At 40.6% G+C, this 15,498-nt stretch overlaps 1 protein-coding gene and 1 non-coding gene across 4 annotated transcripts in view; both read left to right on the forward strand.

Moving 5' to 3' along the window:
• Window positions 1-14: 14 nt before the first annotated feature.
• On the forward strand, window positions 15-86 carry trnae-cuc (transfer RNA glutamic acid (anticodon CUC)). Its single transcript has one exon. It is a non-coding gene; the product is annotated as a tRNA-Glu (tRNA).
• Window positions 87-13,916: 13,830 nt separating this feature from the next.
• The window catches only part of gata4 (GATA binding protein 4), a 6,860-nt gene continuing 5,278 nt past the window's right edge, over window positions 13,917-15,498 (forward strand). For all 3 annotated transcript variants that reach the window (XM_084953194.1, XM_084953193.1, XM_084953192.1), the window contains exon 1: window positions 13,917-14,612. In XM_084953194.1, the coding sequence (XP_084809320.1) occupies window positions 14,090-14,612 (523 nt within the window). In that variant the 5' untranslated portion in view covers window positions 13,917-14,089. The remainder of the gene's footprint in view (window positions 14,613-15,498) is intronic.

Below are 15,498 nucleotides of genomic sequence, written 5' to 3' on the forward strand. Positions count from 1 at the left end.
ACTATTGCCATCTCTCCCTGGTGGTCTAGTGGTTAGGATTCGGCGCTCTCACCGCCGCGGCCCGGGTTCGATTCCCGGTCAGGGAACAGATACTTTTCGTTTTCTCTGAAGAAAACTTAACGTTCCAGTATAATTTATTTCGTGTATTGGTTACACAGATAATGTAATCTTTCTTTATAATATACATGGAAAGGGGATCCTTCTCTTGTTAGAGCAAAAAATACTTTCACAGACGTCTCTAATGCCTGTAATTGCACGAGATGTACATTTTATTTTGCCACCCACTAGAAACTGTGCCACTAGGTGGCGACACTTCACAATAAATGGCACAAGTCTTCAAAAGTAGGAAAATGGCAGCTATATAGTATCATATTATAAAAATTCTTACAGACTAAAACAATGTCTTCCCTAAGGTTTAATTTGTCTTCATTTTACATCAAAGTCACTATCAATGTTCAAGGTGTCTTCAACCTATATTAATTTCTCAGACATATTGGTATTTGATTCAACGTACATTTGGTTTTAAACTTAATGGCTTTGTTTCCTGCCATTCCCACAATAAAGCTTTTGCCAAGTTAAACCCAACCTGTCTGAGTTATTAGTGAGCAATGAGACAGAGATAACGTTTGCTTGTGGTCCCAGAGAGCCCTCTAAGGTGGGACCCCAGCGAGAAGGCCCTCGTGATTGGCCGGCCTGCGAGTTAACCAGTTCCTGCCTGGCTGTGTATCTTGGCAGTTATTTTGACAGGCGCTATCATTGTGAGAGACGAGATAAGTTGTCTTAGGGATCGCCATGGCGCCTGTGTGTCCCTCCTCCGGCCTGTTCAGCCTCTCATCAACCCACTCATCTACTTCCACCCCCTCCTCTTCTCAGAAGCAAAGGATTGTGGGGGGTGGAGGGGAGCAGGATTTGTGTTGGCAGGGACCCTGTGGCTCTGGGTATCATCGTCCCCTCGCAGGGCCATCAAAAGCTTCTTGTGACTCAGATATTAAGATTAAGATATCAGATACTCAAAATATTGCCCACCATCTGCGTATACACTGTCTATGAATGAGGCTTTCTGATTGGAAACTTTCTCTTAATTTTCCTACTTTTTAAATGATGGCTTAACATCTATGTCTCTTGTTTTCTCTCTTTTTCTTTCCTGATGTCGAAACAAAAAAGAGAAAGAAAGCAAAATGGAAGAAGACTCACAAGCATACTGTCAGAATTTTAAGCACTAAAAAAGCCAAGGATGTCCAGAAGTAAACTTTTGACTCTTTACAGAGTAATGTTTTCAAGATGTGCTTCACAGACAGAGCTATAATACGAGTCTAATTCTGTCCATACAGTCATATAAGATCTGTACAGTAGACAGGTAGTTTCATTTCAGCCTCTGATATTAGAATTTTTACGGTACTCTTACATCAGAGTCAGCAAACAGCTTGGTATTATTACAGTGTGTGCTTTCTTAAAGTTAAAATTACTTTAAAGTTACACACACATACATACAGAAATACACAATCTCTGAGGATGGGCACATTGTTAGGGCATGGTATATGTTAAGGTTCATGTGTGTGGGGTTAAAATGAAACAGATTTGTTGTGCACTGTTTTACAAAGTCAGAGAAAACAAAGATAATATCTTGCTTCTATCTTTTCAAACAGTTGTAGGCACAAAGGTCGGAACCAGCGCAGGCCTTGGAGCGATTTTGAATCATTTTGCTTGGACGTCACACTTCTAGCTTAGACTACAGCCGCTGATAATGTCAAGTACGGCATGGCATCAAGAAGACACAAAACCTAAACACTGGGAAAAGGATATGTCACACAAATGATAACTGATGGAGATGTGTGTGGCGTGTAATATAATGATCTTAAGTGTGTAAAAAAAATGTGAATTTTTATCTTGAAGTTTATGGGAAGATGTAAGAATGCTGACATTGTTGTACCATAAACCAATTAGCTGTTAGTTAGGAAGCTAAAAAAAAATGCTGTGTAAGTATAATTTAGGGTCCCCTATACAAGCAGCTAACAGCTTTGACAGATTTACATGAGGCCGACACAAAAAATGCTCAGAATGAGGAAGATATCATGACTTTTCTTTCAAGAGTCTGCTGAAACAAAGCTCACGAATGTGACAGTTTTTGCTTTATTCATAAATTTGAGTTAGCTATTTCAAAATGTTCAGTTACTGACTTAGTATCCAGTTACAGCTGAAGAAGTTACAAATTTAAGATCCATATCTAAAAAATGTAACTTAGTTTCTACTGAGTAAGTTTAAATTTTGGAATGTGCAACTGTAAAATTTGCATTATTAAATTCTAATTTCAAGGTATGCAACCTGAAATTTCAACATAAAATGCCAAGATGTGTAACTCTAAATTTCGAGTTATTTCGAGGTACATAACTTGAAATTCTGACATCTTGGCTGAGTATCTTGGAATTTCCTGTTACGTCTAAGTCTAAATTTAGAGATATGTAATTTAAAAAATTTTGAGTTATTATATTGAAATTTTTAAATATATTTTATGTAGATTAATTAATATTTTGTCCCATCATCTGCTAAGTTTAAAAGTTACCTAGCCAAATTATTAATGAAGCTAATGTTTGCCAGACCTGTTAACAGTGAGGATGTTTGATTTAAAGACGATCAAACAGTAGCAAACACGTTACCAACAGCCTAGTGGTTAAAAAAGTACTAAAGCCACCTTTTAAATGAAATTATTCTGTTTGTAATTGTAATTATGAAGCTAGTGCCTATGTGGCTTGTCAGCTTAGCTTAGCATAATTACTCATTCTTCCAGCTAGCTATACAAGCTCAGGTTTAAGCACAGCAGGATACACAGACAAACTGCTTATTTTACAATTAGTCTTTGAGATAATTTAAGTTTTACTGCAACAATTAATAGACTTTAGCAGATACTTTTGTATTTTGACTTGGTTATCTCTAGGAAGTGGTAACACATTGGTAATGGATTTATAATCAATGGTACAAGCCAGTGTTAGGCGGGGTAATCTATAGACCGATAGAGCTGAAATATTATAATTAAAATAATAATGATAATATTGTATGAGTCATTGCAAGTTGTTTAGATGTAATTGAGGCACTCACCACTCCTTTGGTGGTCTAGGACAGTCCAGAGTGATTGAAAGACCACCTATAGGCTACTATGAGGTTAATGACCCCTCACACAGACAAACACACACATGCAGCCTCTGCTTGCACACATACTAGCCACCAACAAAGTCCAGTAAGCACAGACAGAGAGGAGAATGCGGGTGATGGAGATATGGCTTAAAACCGCACTATACTGTATACCATCCAGTGCCACTACACCTACTGTCAATCTGCCAAGTCAGCTGAGGCTCTGCAGCCATGACCTTCGACCTGGGAACTGAACAGCAGGGGAAAGGTTATCAAAGCTGGGGTCTTGGTTCTTAAAACTAGCCATCCAGACAGCACAGGAGCCACACCTTTAATACGGTGCAGACAGTGCCTGAAACTTTAAGGAAAGATGGGGGCAAAACAGAATATTACCCCTTCCAGTCACACATACATACACACTCTCTCTATCATCAGAGTTCTCGATCATGTGACCGTGGCAGGGGAGCAAACAGTGCATGGTTGTTTACTCTGCTTATCAGTGGTGTTGTAACAACTAGAGGAACACACAGGTTGACCTCAGCACTTGCGCACACACGCAAACAAATGCAAGAAACCTTACCTTGGGCAAATGAAAAAACAAACAAAAAAAGCTCTGAAAACTGAAATTGTGAATTTTACAAATTATTTAGGATTTTTAATAACCTTCCTTGACATACTGTTAGTTGTGGGAGCAGCTGCCTGTGTTCTAACACATAGTGAAACCACGATAATGAGCAGAGATCATGAACTATTAGCTAGCATTACTAATAAATCTCCTTAACTCTCCTCTGATCTCATCTGCCATAAAAAGAGGCTCGTCCTGCACAGTAACGATCAGTATCTGGAAGAAAAATTGCTGTCTCTGCTCAGCTTATAGGTATAAAACTATGAGCCCCAGTAAACACCGGCCAATAAATAACAGCTATAAATTCCTATATGAGTTATGACCAAGTCTGCCCATTTGTGACTGTGCGATAAGTCAAGTTTTCATGTACGGCAAAGGTAATATTCCTTTGAGAGGCAAAAAAGATATAAGGTAACATGAGCTATGCGTAGCCTTTTGATGTGTGTGTTCTCCTGTGTGTGTATGTCATACATGCACTCCCACTCTCACACTCAGACTCTGGTTAGTCCGAGCCAGCGCCACATCAGTCCATCATCGCAGATATGGCCTGTGGTTAGATAGCAGGTCTGGCGGCGCACAAGACATTTTGTCCACTCTGTCATGTTTACTTATAATGATAAGCTTTGATGGATTTCTCAAAAACTATAGACGCCTCGACGCACATGCACAAACCGTCTAATTCACACATGCAGGCCTGAGAACGCGCTGACCAAAAAGTAAAAGCTGCATTTGACAAGTCACTCTCAAGGCATCAGTGTAAAACTCCAAGCATTAATGAGAAAAGCAAATAAAAACACGCTTTGTAGGCAACAAAAACAAGACAAACACAGTGAATCATAAAGATTGCAAAAACTTTGCAATTGCTCTCTTTTTCACATCAGTCTGGGAATAAAAAGATTTGTTTGAATAGCTAATGAATAAGTGTTTTTTAAATGATTTAACACTGAGGAGACAGTTAAAGTTTTGTGGGCATAAGGCCATCAAGCTGTCAAACGGAGGGAGTAGATGTGTTTAGAGAAGGATTCCTGGGGTAACTTTTTTTTAAAGATGTAAATTTATACAGAGAGTGTAAGTCTAAGAATAGTCAGACAGGAGATTTTTAAACTGAAGGAGTAGTTTTGCCAAAATTATACCGTAAATTCTGATTAATTTCCTATCAAATAGAGTCTTTGCACTCTGTGATCTGTTGGTCAGCCTGTACAGTGTTTCCAGTGGGTTAGTTTACTTTAGCCTGGCATGTAGCCAGCCCACAGACCGGCCCAGTGCAACTGTGCTGGACCAGTTAAAAAGGCTAATGAGGCCTGCGCTTATCATGTCACCCAAAGGCCAGAGAGGTTTGCAGTGGAGAGAGTGCAGGTGGTGATAACTTGCCATACAAATACTTCATACATACAGTGTACTGTAAAAACCTTTCGTGCTACCAAAAGCTTCCCACAGAGGTTTTAAGCGGTCAACCTTTTCTGGAGTCTTTAAATTTTTCTCAGGATAGATAAAACTAATTATGGGGGAAAAAACAAACAAACATGTCTAACAGCTGAATCACTCCACAAAATATGGCCACTTCATTAGGTACAACTGTTAAAACGCGTATATTTAGCTAGCAACTCGCTAGATTTAGATTTGAAGCTCAAACTGAGCATCAGAATGGGATAGAAAGATGAGTTTAATTTGAACTTGGCATGGTTGTTGGTGCCAGTTGCTGCTGGTCTGAATATTTCCGAAACTGCTGATCGACTGTGATTTTCTCCACAAAAACATCTCAGAGGGTTTACAGAATATGCAGATGAGCTTCTCTGAATGCACAACAAAGTGAATATTGAAGAAAAGTGGCTACAACAGCAGAAGACCACATAAGGTGCCACAGAGCCATATTAGTAATTGTCTCTTCATATCATGAAATACATCAAAATTTCATGTATGGGTCAGTTGCAGTGGGCCGTGGTCTTGTTATTTATGTATGCGCCAAACTAAATTATTACTTAATTATCTGAGTCTTGTGGCAAAGCTTATCAAACATGGGCTCCATTAAGAACTTACTGCCGATTTGAAACTCCTAAAACGAAGGGAAAAGCTATTAGCACATATTAATGGATAACCAGGGATGCAGTTTTCCAAAGCTTGACAGTCTGAATCTATGAAGAGCAAACTTTTCAATAAAACTGAACATTTGCTGGGCTGAAAATCCTCACAAGTGCACAGGAGCTGCAAGAGTGGAGTGGTGGTTGTCCACTCTGTAGCATTAGTGCACAAAACTTTGGAACATGGCACAGTCATAGAAGCCAGCTTAGCTTTATCTGGAGGCTAATCATAAATGTGAAAGTAGTATCTTCAGTTGTTTGAACAAGTGCTTTAGGTTTAAGTTCAAACTGAGCACTCTCTTTTTTTTCTTTCTTTCAGTTGCAAGTAGTTTTTCTTCTTTTGAAGAAAAAGGAGCAGATGATAATATCTTTTTTTTGAGGAAGCCAGAGGCACAGAAAATGCAGATAGAAGGAAATAAAAGAGCCCATAAGCAAGTTCGGGCTACAAATATCAAGCATTGAGTCAAGACAGAGAAACTTAAAAGACCTTGACTTGTACAACGGTGGGCACTGATCCAAAGCAGACCTCTAACTTATAAGCAGTTCAAGAAACACAAGCTGAAGAGTTTGGAGTGACCCTCGCCATTGTCTAAAAATATCCCAGAACTTGAAGTGATCTGCAAGGAAAAGGATGAAAATAGCCAAAAATTGTCTGGGAGCTACAACATATGCCAAAGGTAGTGGTGGTGTTTTCCTGTTAATAATTGCCCACAGCAGCATTCACTGCTCTTGCACACCTACTTGGTGTTTTAGTGCAAGCGTGTGTGCAACCACATCTGCAGGCTGTGCTACAATGGCTATATATAGCTGATGCTAGTTCAGGGTTCACCACTTGCATCTTGCCCAGTGACAGCTGGGATAGGTTCCAGTTCCCTCTACGACCCTGAATTGGATAAGCAGAACTCAAACAAAGGCACACTGCACCACTTGTTAACGAGGGACAAAGATATTAATTGGGGGAAAAATGATAACACAAATATCCTCAAAAGTTAAAGACTAGATCCGATTTCGTCAGTGATTTCTGCTGGAAGATAGCTAAACTTTTAAACCCTCCAAATTACATCAAACTATATTAATAGCATGCTTTACGATATGATGAAAAAAATTACTATAACCATAAAAAAAAACGACTTGCACTGAATACACAATCCAGGTTATATTATCTTATTCTTTTCCTAATGCATCATTTCATTTTACAGTAAGAGTGCACCCTAAGTTCACCACTTTTCTTCGGCCCTTTTTTTTCTCTAACCCTACTCTCTCTCTAGTCTTACTGTACAGTTATTTACACCCAAGGGCACGTAGGCCATTGGTGAGATTTAGGGAGTAGGTGTCCGACAAAGAGAGTGAGAGAAAATGACAGCAAGGGGTGGAGGAGAAGAAATAAGCAGGCGAGCAACAACGCTTTCCTTCTTCTTAGTTCTTCTGATTCTACATCTCACCCCTCCTCTCACACTGTCAAGGCCATTCTTTTCTTCCTCCTACTTTACTCGGCCAAGAAGAGGTCAGAGAATAGGAGAGAGAGAGACACACACACACACACACACACACAAACATATGCACACATCCAGGACTGACCGACTGCAACCATTACAAATCTTCCCGGCCTTATCGAGGACAACACACTGATAAGTATGTCTCCACTCCCCATCCGACAGATCCATCTCCGAAAACATCTGTGACACCCCCTAGGAAAATGTGGTAGTATATACACGTAAATGTGCGTAATGGCAGATTGATGATTCAACCGAATCCCGTCGCTCATTAATGAGTCAAATCAGAGCTGAGCAGAGGAACAGCCGTGGTTTTGGGTGAGCAAGGTTCAGATGACTTGAGATGTGTGGGCGTGTGTGTGAATATGTGTTTTTGCGCATGTTGTGAGAGTGCTGCACCTGCAACTAATGATGTGAAACTTGCCATCCAGGCTGCACTAACTCTCCACACTTTAAACTCACACCTGTGGACCTGCAACACAAACACACACATATTCTCACTCTTTTTCTCTTTTTCTCTTTAGCTCTTCTGAAGATTTGGCAAGACAATAACCATCTCAGTACTCTGGGCTAAGTGCCTCCTTAACCTAATCAGAGGAAATTAATTTCTTGATTTTTTTTTTCTTTCTTTTTTTTCCATCCCCGTCTCCAGTGAATTCATGTCTACTGGACTAAGACCAACCCCGACAGGAGAATCTGTCAAATGCAGTGCAGCCGCAGGCCTGCTGTCTTTTATGGAGATGCATGAGCCGACAGATGTCACAAAAAGTAACCTCAGCTTCATCATGAACTTAAATGGCAGCTTGTATCTGCATATACAGCTTTATCAGCCTGAGAGGGTGTTTGGGGAATTGTTTTCTTAAGGGTGAGCTTGAAAATATGCATAAAGCAAATCTGTTCTACTTGTACACTTTATTTTGTCCACTGTCAATCAGATCCTTTGGTTTATTTTAAAGAAGCTCTAAAAAAGGGTTGCAGAGTGACATTGCCAGGAGTTTAGAAACACTACGCTCATGGGTAAGCCCATATAAAGATCTAAACCATGCTCCACACTACATTGTGAAGAATAAATAGTCCTATGTGACTGTTTTTACAGTAGTGGTGTAAAAACTCTCCTCAGGTTGCTAAACATGCCACAATTCATAAAAAGTGTGCATGTGTGTGCTTTCGTGAAATACCCGTACATCCTCACCTCCGTGTGTTTTTGTGGCGGACGTGCGGGGCCACTGGGTCGAGGTGGGCTGGGTCCGTGGTTCCCACAGGCTGTGTGGAGGCTGCCTCTGCCGCGCTATCAGCCTCCGTCTCCGGCCCCCCAGCACCAGCGGGCCCCCTGACGTCAGCCCTGACCTGATAACGGAGTCCACAGCTAGCAGTACAGAGTTGGGGGGGGGGGCTGAAGCTGGAGATGGAGGGATGAGCGGCAAGGAGGGGAGGGGAGGGAATGGGGTTACACTAACAGAGCCAGCGGTGGATAAGCCCCTCAGACAGATAAGACGGAGCAGAGTGTGGAGCCTCTTTTGTTTTCCAGTGCGCCTCCTGTCTGGTGGCATCTCCCTTCTCCTCTCCAACATTCCCGCTCTCTTTCTCCATCTATTTTCAACATTTTTTCTTCCTTCTCAGCCTTACCCAATTTGTTAAACCTTTCTCCTCCTCCTCCACCACTGCCACCCCTCCTCTCTTTGTCCAAACAGAAATATTCCTGCTGTTATCAGGCAATATGCACTATGACAGCCTCTGGATTGAGGGACCTTTTTTCCCTCTTGCTTCCTCATTGTGTTTTTATTTTCTCTTACAGTGTTTCCAGAGATTGGGTGGAGGGAGGTGGTTGGAGGATGCCTGCCTTTGACTGACAGGCGCAGCCAGTTTTTAGGCACTGATAAAGACTTCGCCCGCTTATGTTGTGAATATTTCTCCTCTTGTTTTAATCTCAAGCCTCTTTCAGTGCCATTTTGCCCACACCTTACACCTCTTTAGCCATCTCTCCATGAACTCTGCACGAACCCTTCATCAACACCAAAACAACGCCATTGTTTTGATGATGTCGCTTCACCTTTACCTAACCTTCTTCTTGCCCCTAACTTGCCCCTCGCATTCAAACAAACAGGTTTTCCCTCTGCCTGCAACATCACACTGCAACTAAGCCCCATGTATGAGTGTATTAAACATTGTGTGTGCGTGTGTGTTCCCTATTTGCTCTTTAGGCCTTTGCTAGCCAGCGGACTTTGGCCACTGCTTATCACAGGGAGAGGTCCTGGGATCCCTTGGTCTTCACTGCTAAAAATACACTTGCTAATGCTTGCATGCACACACTCTCTCAGTGACACAGGGCACCCCACTATGTTTTTTGTGATGGCTAACAGCAGTTAACTGTCTGTTTTGGATGCGATTGCTTACAGAATTGATCTATAGCTTCAACAGCAGGCTATAACTCCAAGGAGCAGAATTTCAAGTACGTGCATAAGCATCAGAGCAACGATCAAACCTCTGCTGGTGAAGTAGTTTTACAAACAGTGGAAGTCATTGGGACAAAAGAGCGTTTTGATAATTGAATTCTTATCATGCGTAATTGAGTGTTGTGCGACGTGTTTGCGCTGCTCTTCAAGCTACGTGAATCAAGAGTCCAATTCAGCACTCGAGTCTGTCACACATATGAGAACCTGCAAGGAGTTAATAATTTATTCCAAAACACACTCCTCATAGATGGTGCGAGAATGTGCGTGTGTGTGTGTGTGTGTGTGTGTGTGTGAGAGAGAGAGAGACGACTGCGTTGCTGAAGCCCAGGTGTCCCGCTGGGAAAACTTGTGTCTCCCCAGAGTGACTCTCTGACCTTACCTGTGCAAACACACTTAATCCACAAGAACAACACAGACACCTTAGATTAACACTTGAACACACACACTTGCACATTTACACACTTACAAGAATGACTGCACAAGGAAATTGCACTCGTTCATAAAAATAAGCAGTAAATATGAAAGAAAAATGTTGACTGAGCGTTTGTGTGTGTTTTTATCACATTATACTGTTTTAAAACCCTGACAAAAAGCTTAATTTGCTAAAGAAATGAAACATTTTCACTAAAACTGTGATTTGCATGTGGCATTAGACACATATGTGTGAGTTTATTCTACTGGAGGCATCGGTAAAAACACCACAAATATTCCAAAGATCCAGTTTTGATCTTTCAGTGTGACATTGAATCAATCTGAATATGTTTTACTGCCAAGTTTACACCTACAGTAGTGCAAGGGATTTGCCTTACAATGCACATGACAATGACCATAACGGAAAGTAGAAACAAAAGCAAGCGATGTGACGATACCCAGATATGAATTTGAATAATACACAAAAACGCAAAACATGAAAAACATTTGAATTACGCAAATATCATAAAAAATGTTCTGTTTGCAGATGATGAGCTGTGGGAGGAGGTGGAAGACATTGGAGAGAGCGGAGCTTTCATGTCAGTTTGGTTGTTTGGTTTGGAGGATTCTGCAGTTACAAAAATTCATAGCCATACCCATAAATAATTGGCAAAAGAAAGAAAGAAGGATAATGCCTCCCACATTTTCTGTCCAAACAAAAACGCGGCTGGTGAGGATGAGTCCCGATCACAATTAATTACAGGCTACACTGCATTCAAAAAGCCAACGCTGGGAAAAAACGCTGCAATTCTGAATTGTTTTCTTCCTGGAGACACTTGTTAAATTTAAACTTTGGAGACGACATGAGGGTTTCTCAAGTGACAGCAAAGGTAGACCTAAACCTCTATTGATCTGCACTGTCATTATTATTGTTATCTCATTACTGTGCATCAGATAAAACAAGACAAACAGCTGACGTCTTCAGGAGCAGATGCTGAACAGATGAAAGCCCTTCTGACAAACAAAAAGAAGAAGACGTTTTCTGCTAACCAAAATGCCCATGAGGAATACCGAGAATTTCAGCTGAGTGACGTCTCTGTGTGCGTTTCACTGGCCTCATATCGTTCCTCCTCCTGTGTTTTCCTGCCTTTCCATTTGAAGTGTTCTTCCTGGAGCCAGAAGTCTACCATACCCTCGGTGTGTGTGTCTGTGTGTGTGTGCGTGTTTGTGTGTGTGAGGAAGAAGGGCCAAAATAAGTCACCGACCCCCGAATGATTGAGTCGTGGCCCCAGCCAAGACGGGGACACTTTTCCTGGTGCCTGGTTCAGACACACACACACACTCATACACACACACACACCTTCCTCAGCAACAGTCTGCTGCTGTCCAACACATACCAGCATCTCTATCTAGTCCCTCACCCAACACCTCTTCATTCATACACACTGACAGCGAACACACACTGGGAAACACACGGTTGCACAGAATCATTGTTATAAACACACACACACACAGAGTTTACACGAGCTCTGGCCTCTGTCACTGTCAGTGCTTCAACTTGGCATATGCAAACACACCAATCAAAACACACACTGTACTCTCCAATAACAGCAGAAAAAGAATGAACGCCGCTTTTTCGGTATTTTTCTAAACTTTTTACCTCACATTTTGCCTGATTATGCTGCGGCTGGAAGCAGCTTTAAAGAAGAACGACACCAACATATTTTTTTGCGTTTTTTTTTCCCGCCAACCAACCGTCAGAAATTTTCCACTTTCTTCGCCTCCAGCTCGAAACACGCGAACGGAGAAATTTCGCGTCACAAAACGAACTTCCACGCTGTAACTGGAGCTGTAAAACTCGAAGCGTCTCTTTCATGAATCGACTTTGGCGCTACTTTATGCTTTCTCAGGTTAACAGACCCACGCCCAGATATTATTAGCCAGCAATTGGTGGCTCTGTTATCAGCCTATGGTTACACATTGATGACAGTTGCCCGTTTCCACTCAGGCAATATTGCACTGTTTGCCTTGACTTTGTTCAAGAAAAAGGGGGGGAATCGATACTAAAGTACGAAGGTTAGAGGTTATTATTCATGCTTTATGCACAGACTGATAGATCGATTATGTTCTCATGAATATTAATAGGGTATTTTCAATTCATTACAGCGGGGCCAATTAATTCTAAGAATAAGCACTGATTTGCATACCAAACAGATAGTTTTATTGGTTCATTCATCATGAATTATTATGAATAACCACAGTTAATAATTGCTTAAACTACACATCATACAGCAGAATCCCTGGTCTCTTCAAACACACACACACACACACACACACACACACACACACACACACACACACACACAGTAGAAGTACATAATTCAGTGAGGGGATGTCAGTGGGAAGTGCCTGCACAATGAAATGGCCTCGTGTGTTTAGGTTTACTGGTGTTGATGACAGGTATAAATCTGTCCTGGAGAGGACAACAGCCGCCGGACACTTCCGACTAAAGTAGCGCAATTCTTCATTTTGTCAAAACAAAAATAATAATAACATAACAAAAGAAAAATCATTTCTGGCTGTGGAGAAGTGCTGTGACGAAAACACGAATGAATAAATGGCCCGTGGGACCCCTGCAGGTCACAGCTCATTTATTTACAGGCAATATCCCTCCGCATCTATGTACATATATGAGTCCTCCAACAGGTTATAGCCTGATGCATGTGCACTTTTAACTGTCGTAAATAACGGATATTAACCTTAAAAAAAAGATCGCTTCGAATTACCAGAAAAAAAGTTGCTAATCGTAATTATAAAACATTATTAGAACAATAACACCAATATCTCTGCCTCCAGTTTTACTTTATTTATTTATTTATTTTTATTTTATTTTATTTTATTTTATTTTATTTTATTTTATTTTATTTTATTTTATTTTATTGTATAGAGAGCGAGAGAGAGAAATTATCAGATGTAAAAAATATTTAATAATAGCCTATAAAATATATAAATCAAAGCACACAGAATAATTACAGAACAAAAAAGAAGACTAAAATCGAGAATTGAAATCTGATAGATTTAAAAAAAATTTAAAAAAAGAAACACAAAGTTTAGATCTTTAGATTCCCGATTCTTCATTTCAGATAAGCGAAAAATAAATAATAAAACAGCAATTAAAAAATCGGCGTTCAATGAGTTCAGCCAGGTTTTTATTTAATAAAAAAAAGTATTTGGATATTTTGTGCTAGCGCTAAAAATGATTTTATAGCGATGTTTTAAAATCGATAAGGACAGAAAAAGAAACCGCTCGACTCCAATAAGATCGACGTAAAGCAGCGAGTCTCCAACTCCCTTGGAGACTTGAAAGTCTTTATTTATATTTATGTTTTATTACATTAAAATGCAACATTTAAAAAAAATCACCTCTAAACAAAAGATAATAGGTCAGAAAGAAAATAGACCCCCCAAAAAGTGCTCGGCCTTCGCCAAATCCATGTGATAGGCCTATCTGGAATCCATGAAATGAATACTGTGCAGTTTTGGAAACGTCATTAGCAAAAATGTTTGGATTTGTTTTTGGCAAAAAAAAAAAAAAAAAAGAGAGAGAGAGAGAGAGAGAGAGAGAGAGAGAGAGAGAGAATGACAGCTGGATCTTGATCACAGGGTCTGTCACTCCTCCTCCTCTCTTGCGTGTCCACTAATGCGTTTATTTTCACTTCTCTGAGTGTTGCGCTGTTTTGCTTGACTTGATCAGATCTGAACAAGTAGCCTGACTTAAGCCAGCTTCGCGAGCTGCTTTAAACCAGATGTTTTGCGGTAACACGCAGTAGTTCCGTGCGTAACCGCATCCACACAGCCTTTATACCTTCTACCGACGCGGATGTCCAGCTTCAAGGTGAGGATATGTACCAGGGCATAATGACGAGCAACCACGGACCCTCTTCATACGAGGCCGGATTTCTTCATAACGCCTCGGCGGGCACCTCTCCGGTTTATGTCCCCACCACCCGGGTCGTCACACCCATGATTCCTGCGCTTCCTTACCTTCAGGCGCCCGGTGCGTCGCAGCAGAGCAGCCCGGCGTCGAGCCACTCTGCGTGGGCACAGCCGGGGGCAGACTCGGTGCCCTCATACAACCACTCCCAGGTGTCTCCGCGCTTCACTTTCTCCACCAGCCCCCCTCTGTCCTCCGGGGTGGCCACGGCCCGGGAGACGGCAGTTTCTTACACAAGCCCGCTGAACATCTCCGCTAACGGTAGGGATCACTACAGCGCTCGAAGTCTGAGCGGGTCGTATCACAACCCTTATTCGGCCTACATGAGCCCTAACGTGGGCGGAACGTGGCCGGCGTCCCCCTTCGACAGTCCGGTTCTCCACGGTCTCCAAACTGGCGCTCCTCCTGGGACAACAAGACACCCCAACATAGGTGAGAAAATAAAATACACTTTTACACAAATACAGTGTTTCAATATTTTAAGAAGGAAAACGCACAAATGAAATAGATTACAAAAGGGAGAACACAATTATTTGTTTAATTTAGAGATTAAAAGTTGGAATTAATAAGAGTTAATCGGCGAAACTAAAAAATATAAAAACGTGCATTAATTATTAATGGTCAACATCAATTTTGGCTCCATTTTGTTACTTTTACGCGGTTGTAAAGGGGCAGATTGTGATTTTAAAGAAAGGGTAACTGAATTTTAAGACATTAACACCATGAACAAGAATATATGTTTTTACTCATATTTACACATTTAACGTACAATTTCTGGTAGTTTATAAAGATATAAAATTATATAGACTTCGGGAAAATCTTCTAAAAGTTCACGTTTTTACATTTATGCTGATCACAAATGAACATTTTCACACAACCTCAATTGAGATGCATTTGAGTGAAAATCCACACAGTTTTATATCTATAATAATTCAACAAAATTAATAATACGTTTTTATAAGCCGTTTTAAATGTGTGGCACACATCTCTAAATCCCTATATATATCTATATCTATCTATCTATCTATCTATCTATCTATCTATCTATCTATCTATCTATCTATCTATATATATATGAACAGTCATCAGGCTCAATCCAAACACCCAAATTAGACTTACAATAGTTTAACATAAACAACATACAGGAAACATGCTATCTATTAGTTATGAATGAATCTGAGCAATATTATTGGTAAGATTTAAATTAGTATTTAACACAAGTGGAATTGATAACACCATTTGTGGTTTATGAGCTGTGTTTGACTGTGGCCTTTTGGATCAGGACAGATTTTATTTGCTGGGAATCTCATCCATGCCT

Source organism: Perissodus microlepis, chromosome 15 (assembly GCF_051167445.1).
Source record: "Perissodus microlepis isolate ML-2025 ecotype Zambia chromosome 15, ASM5116744v1, whole genome shotgun sequence".
Classification (NCBI taxonomy): domain Eukaryota; kingdom Metazoa; phylum Chordata; class Actinopteri; order Cichliformes; family Cichlidae; genus Perissodus; species Perissodus microlepis.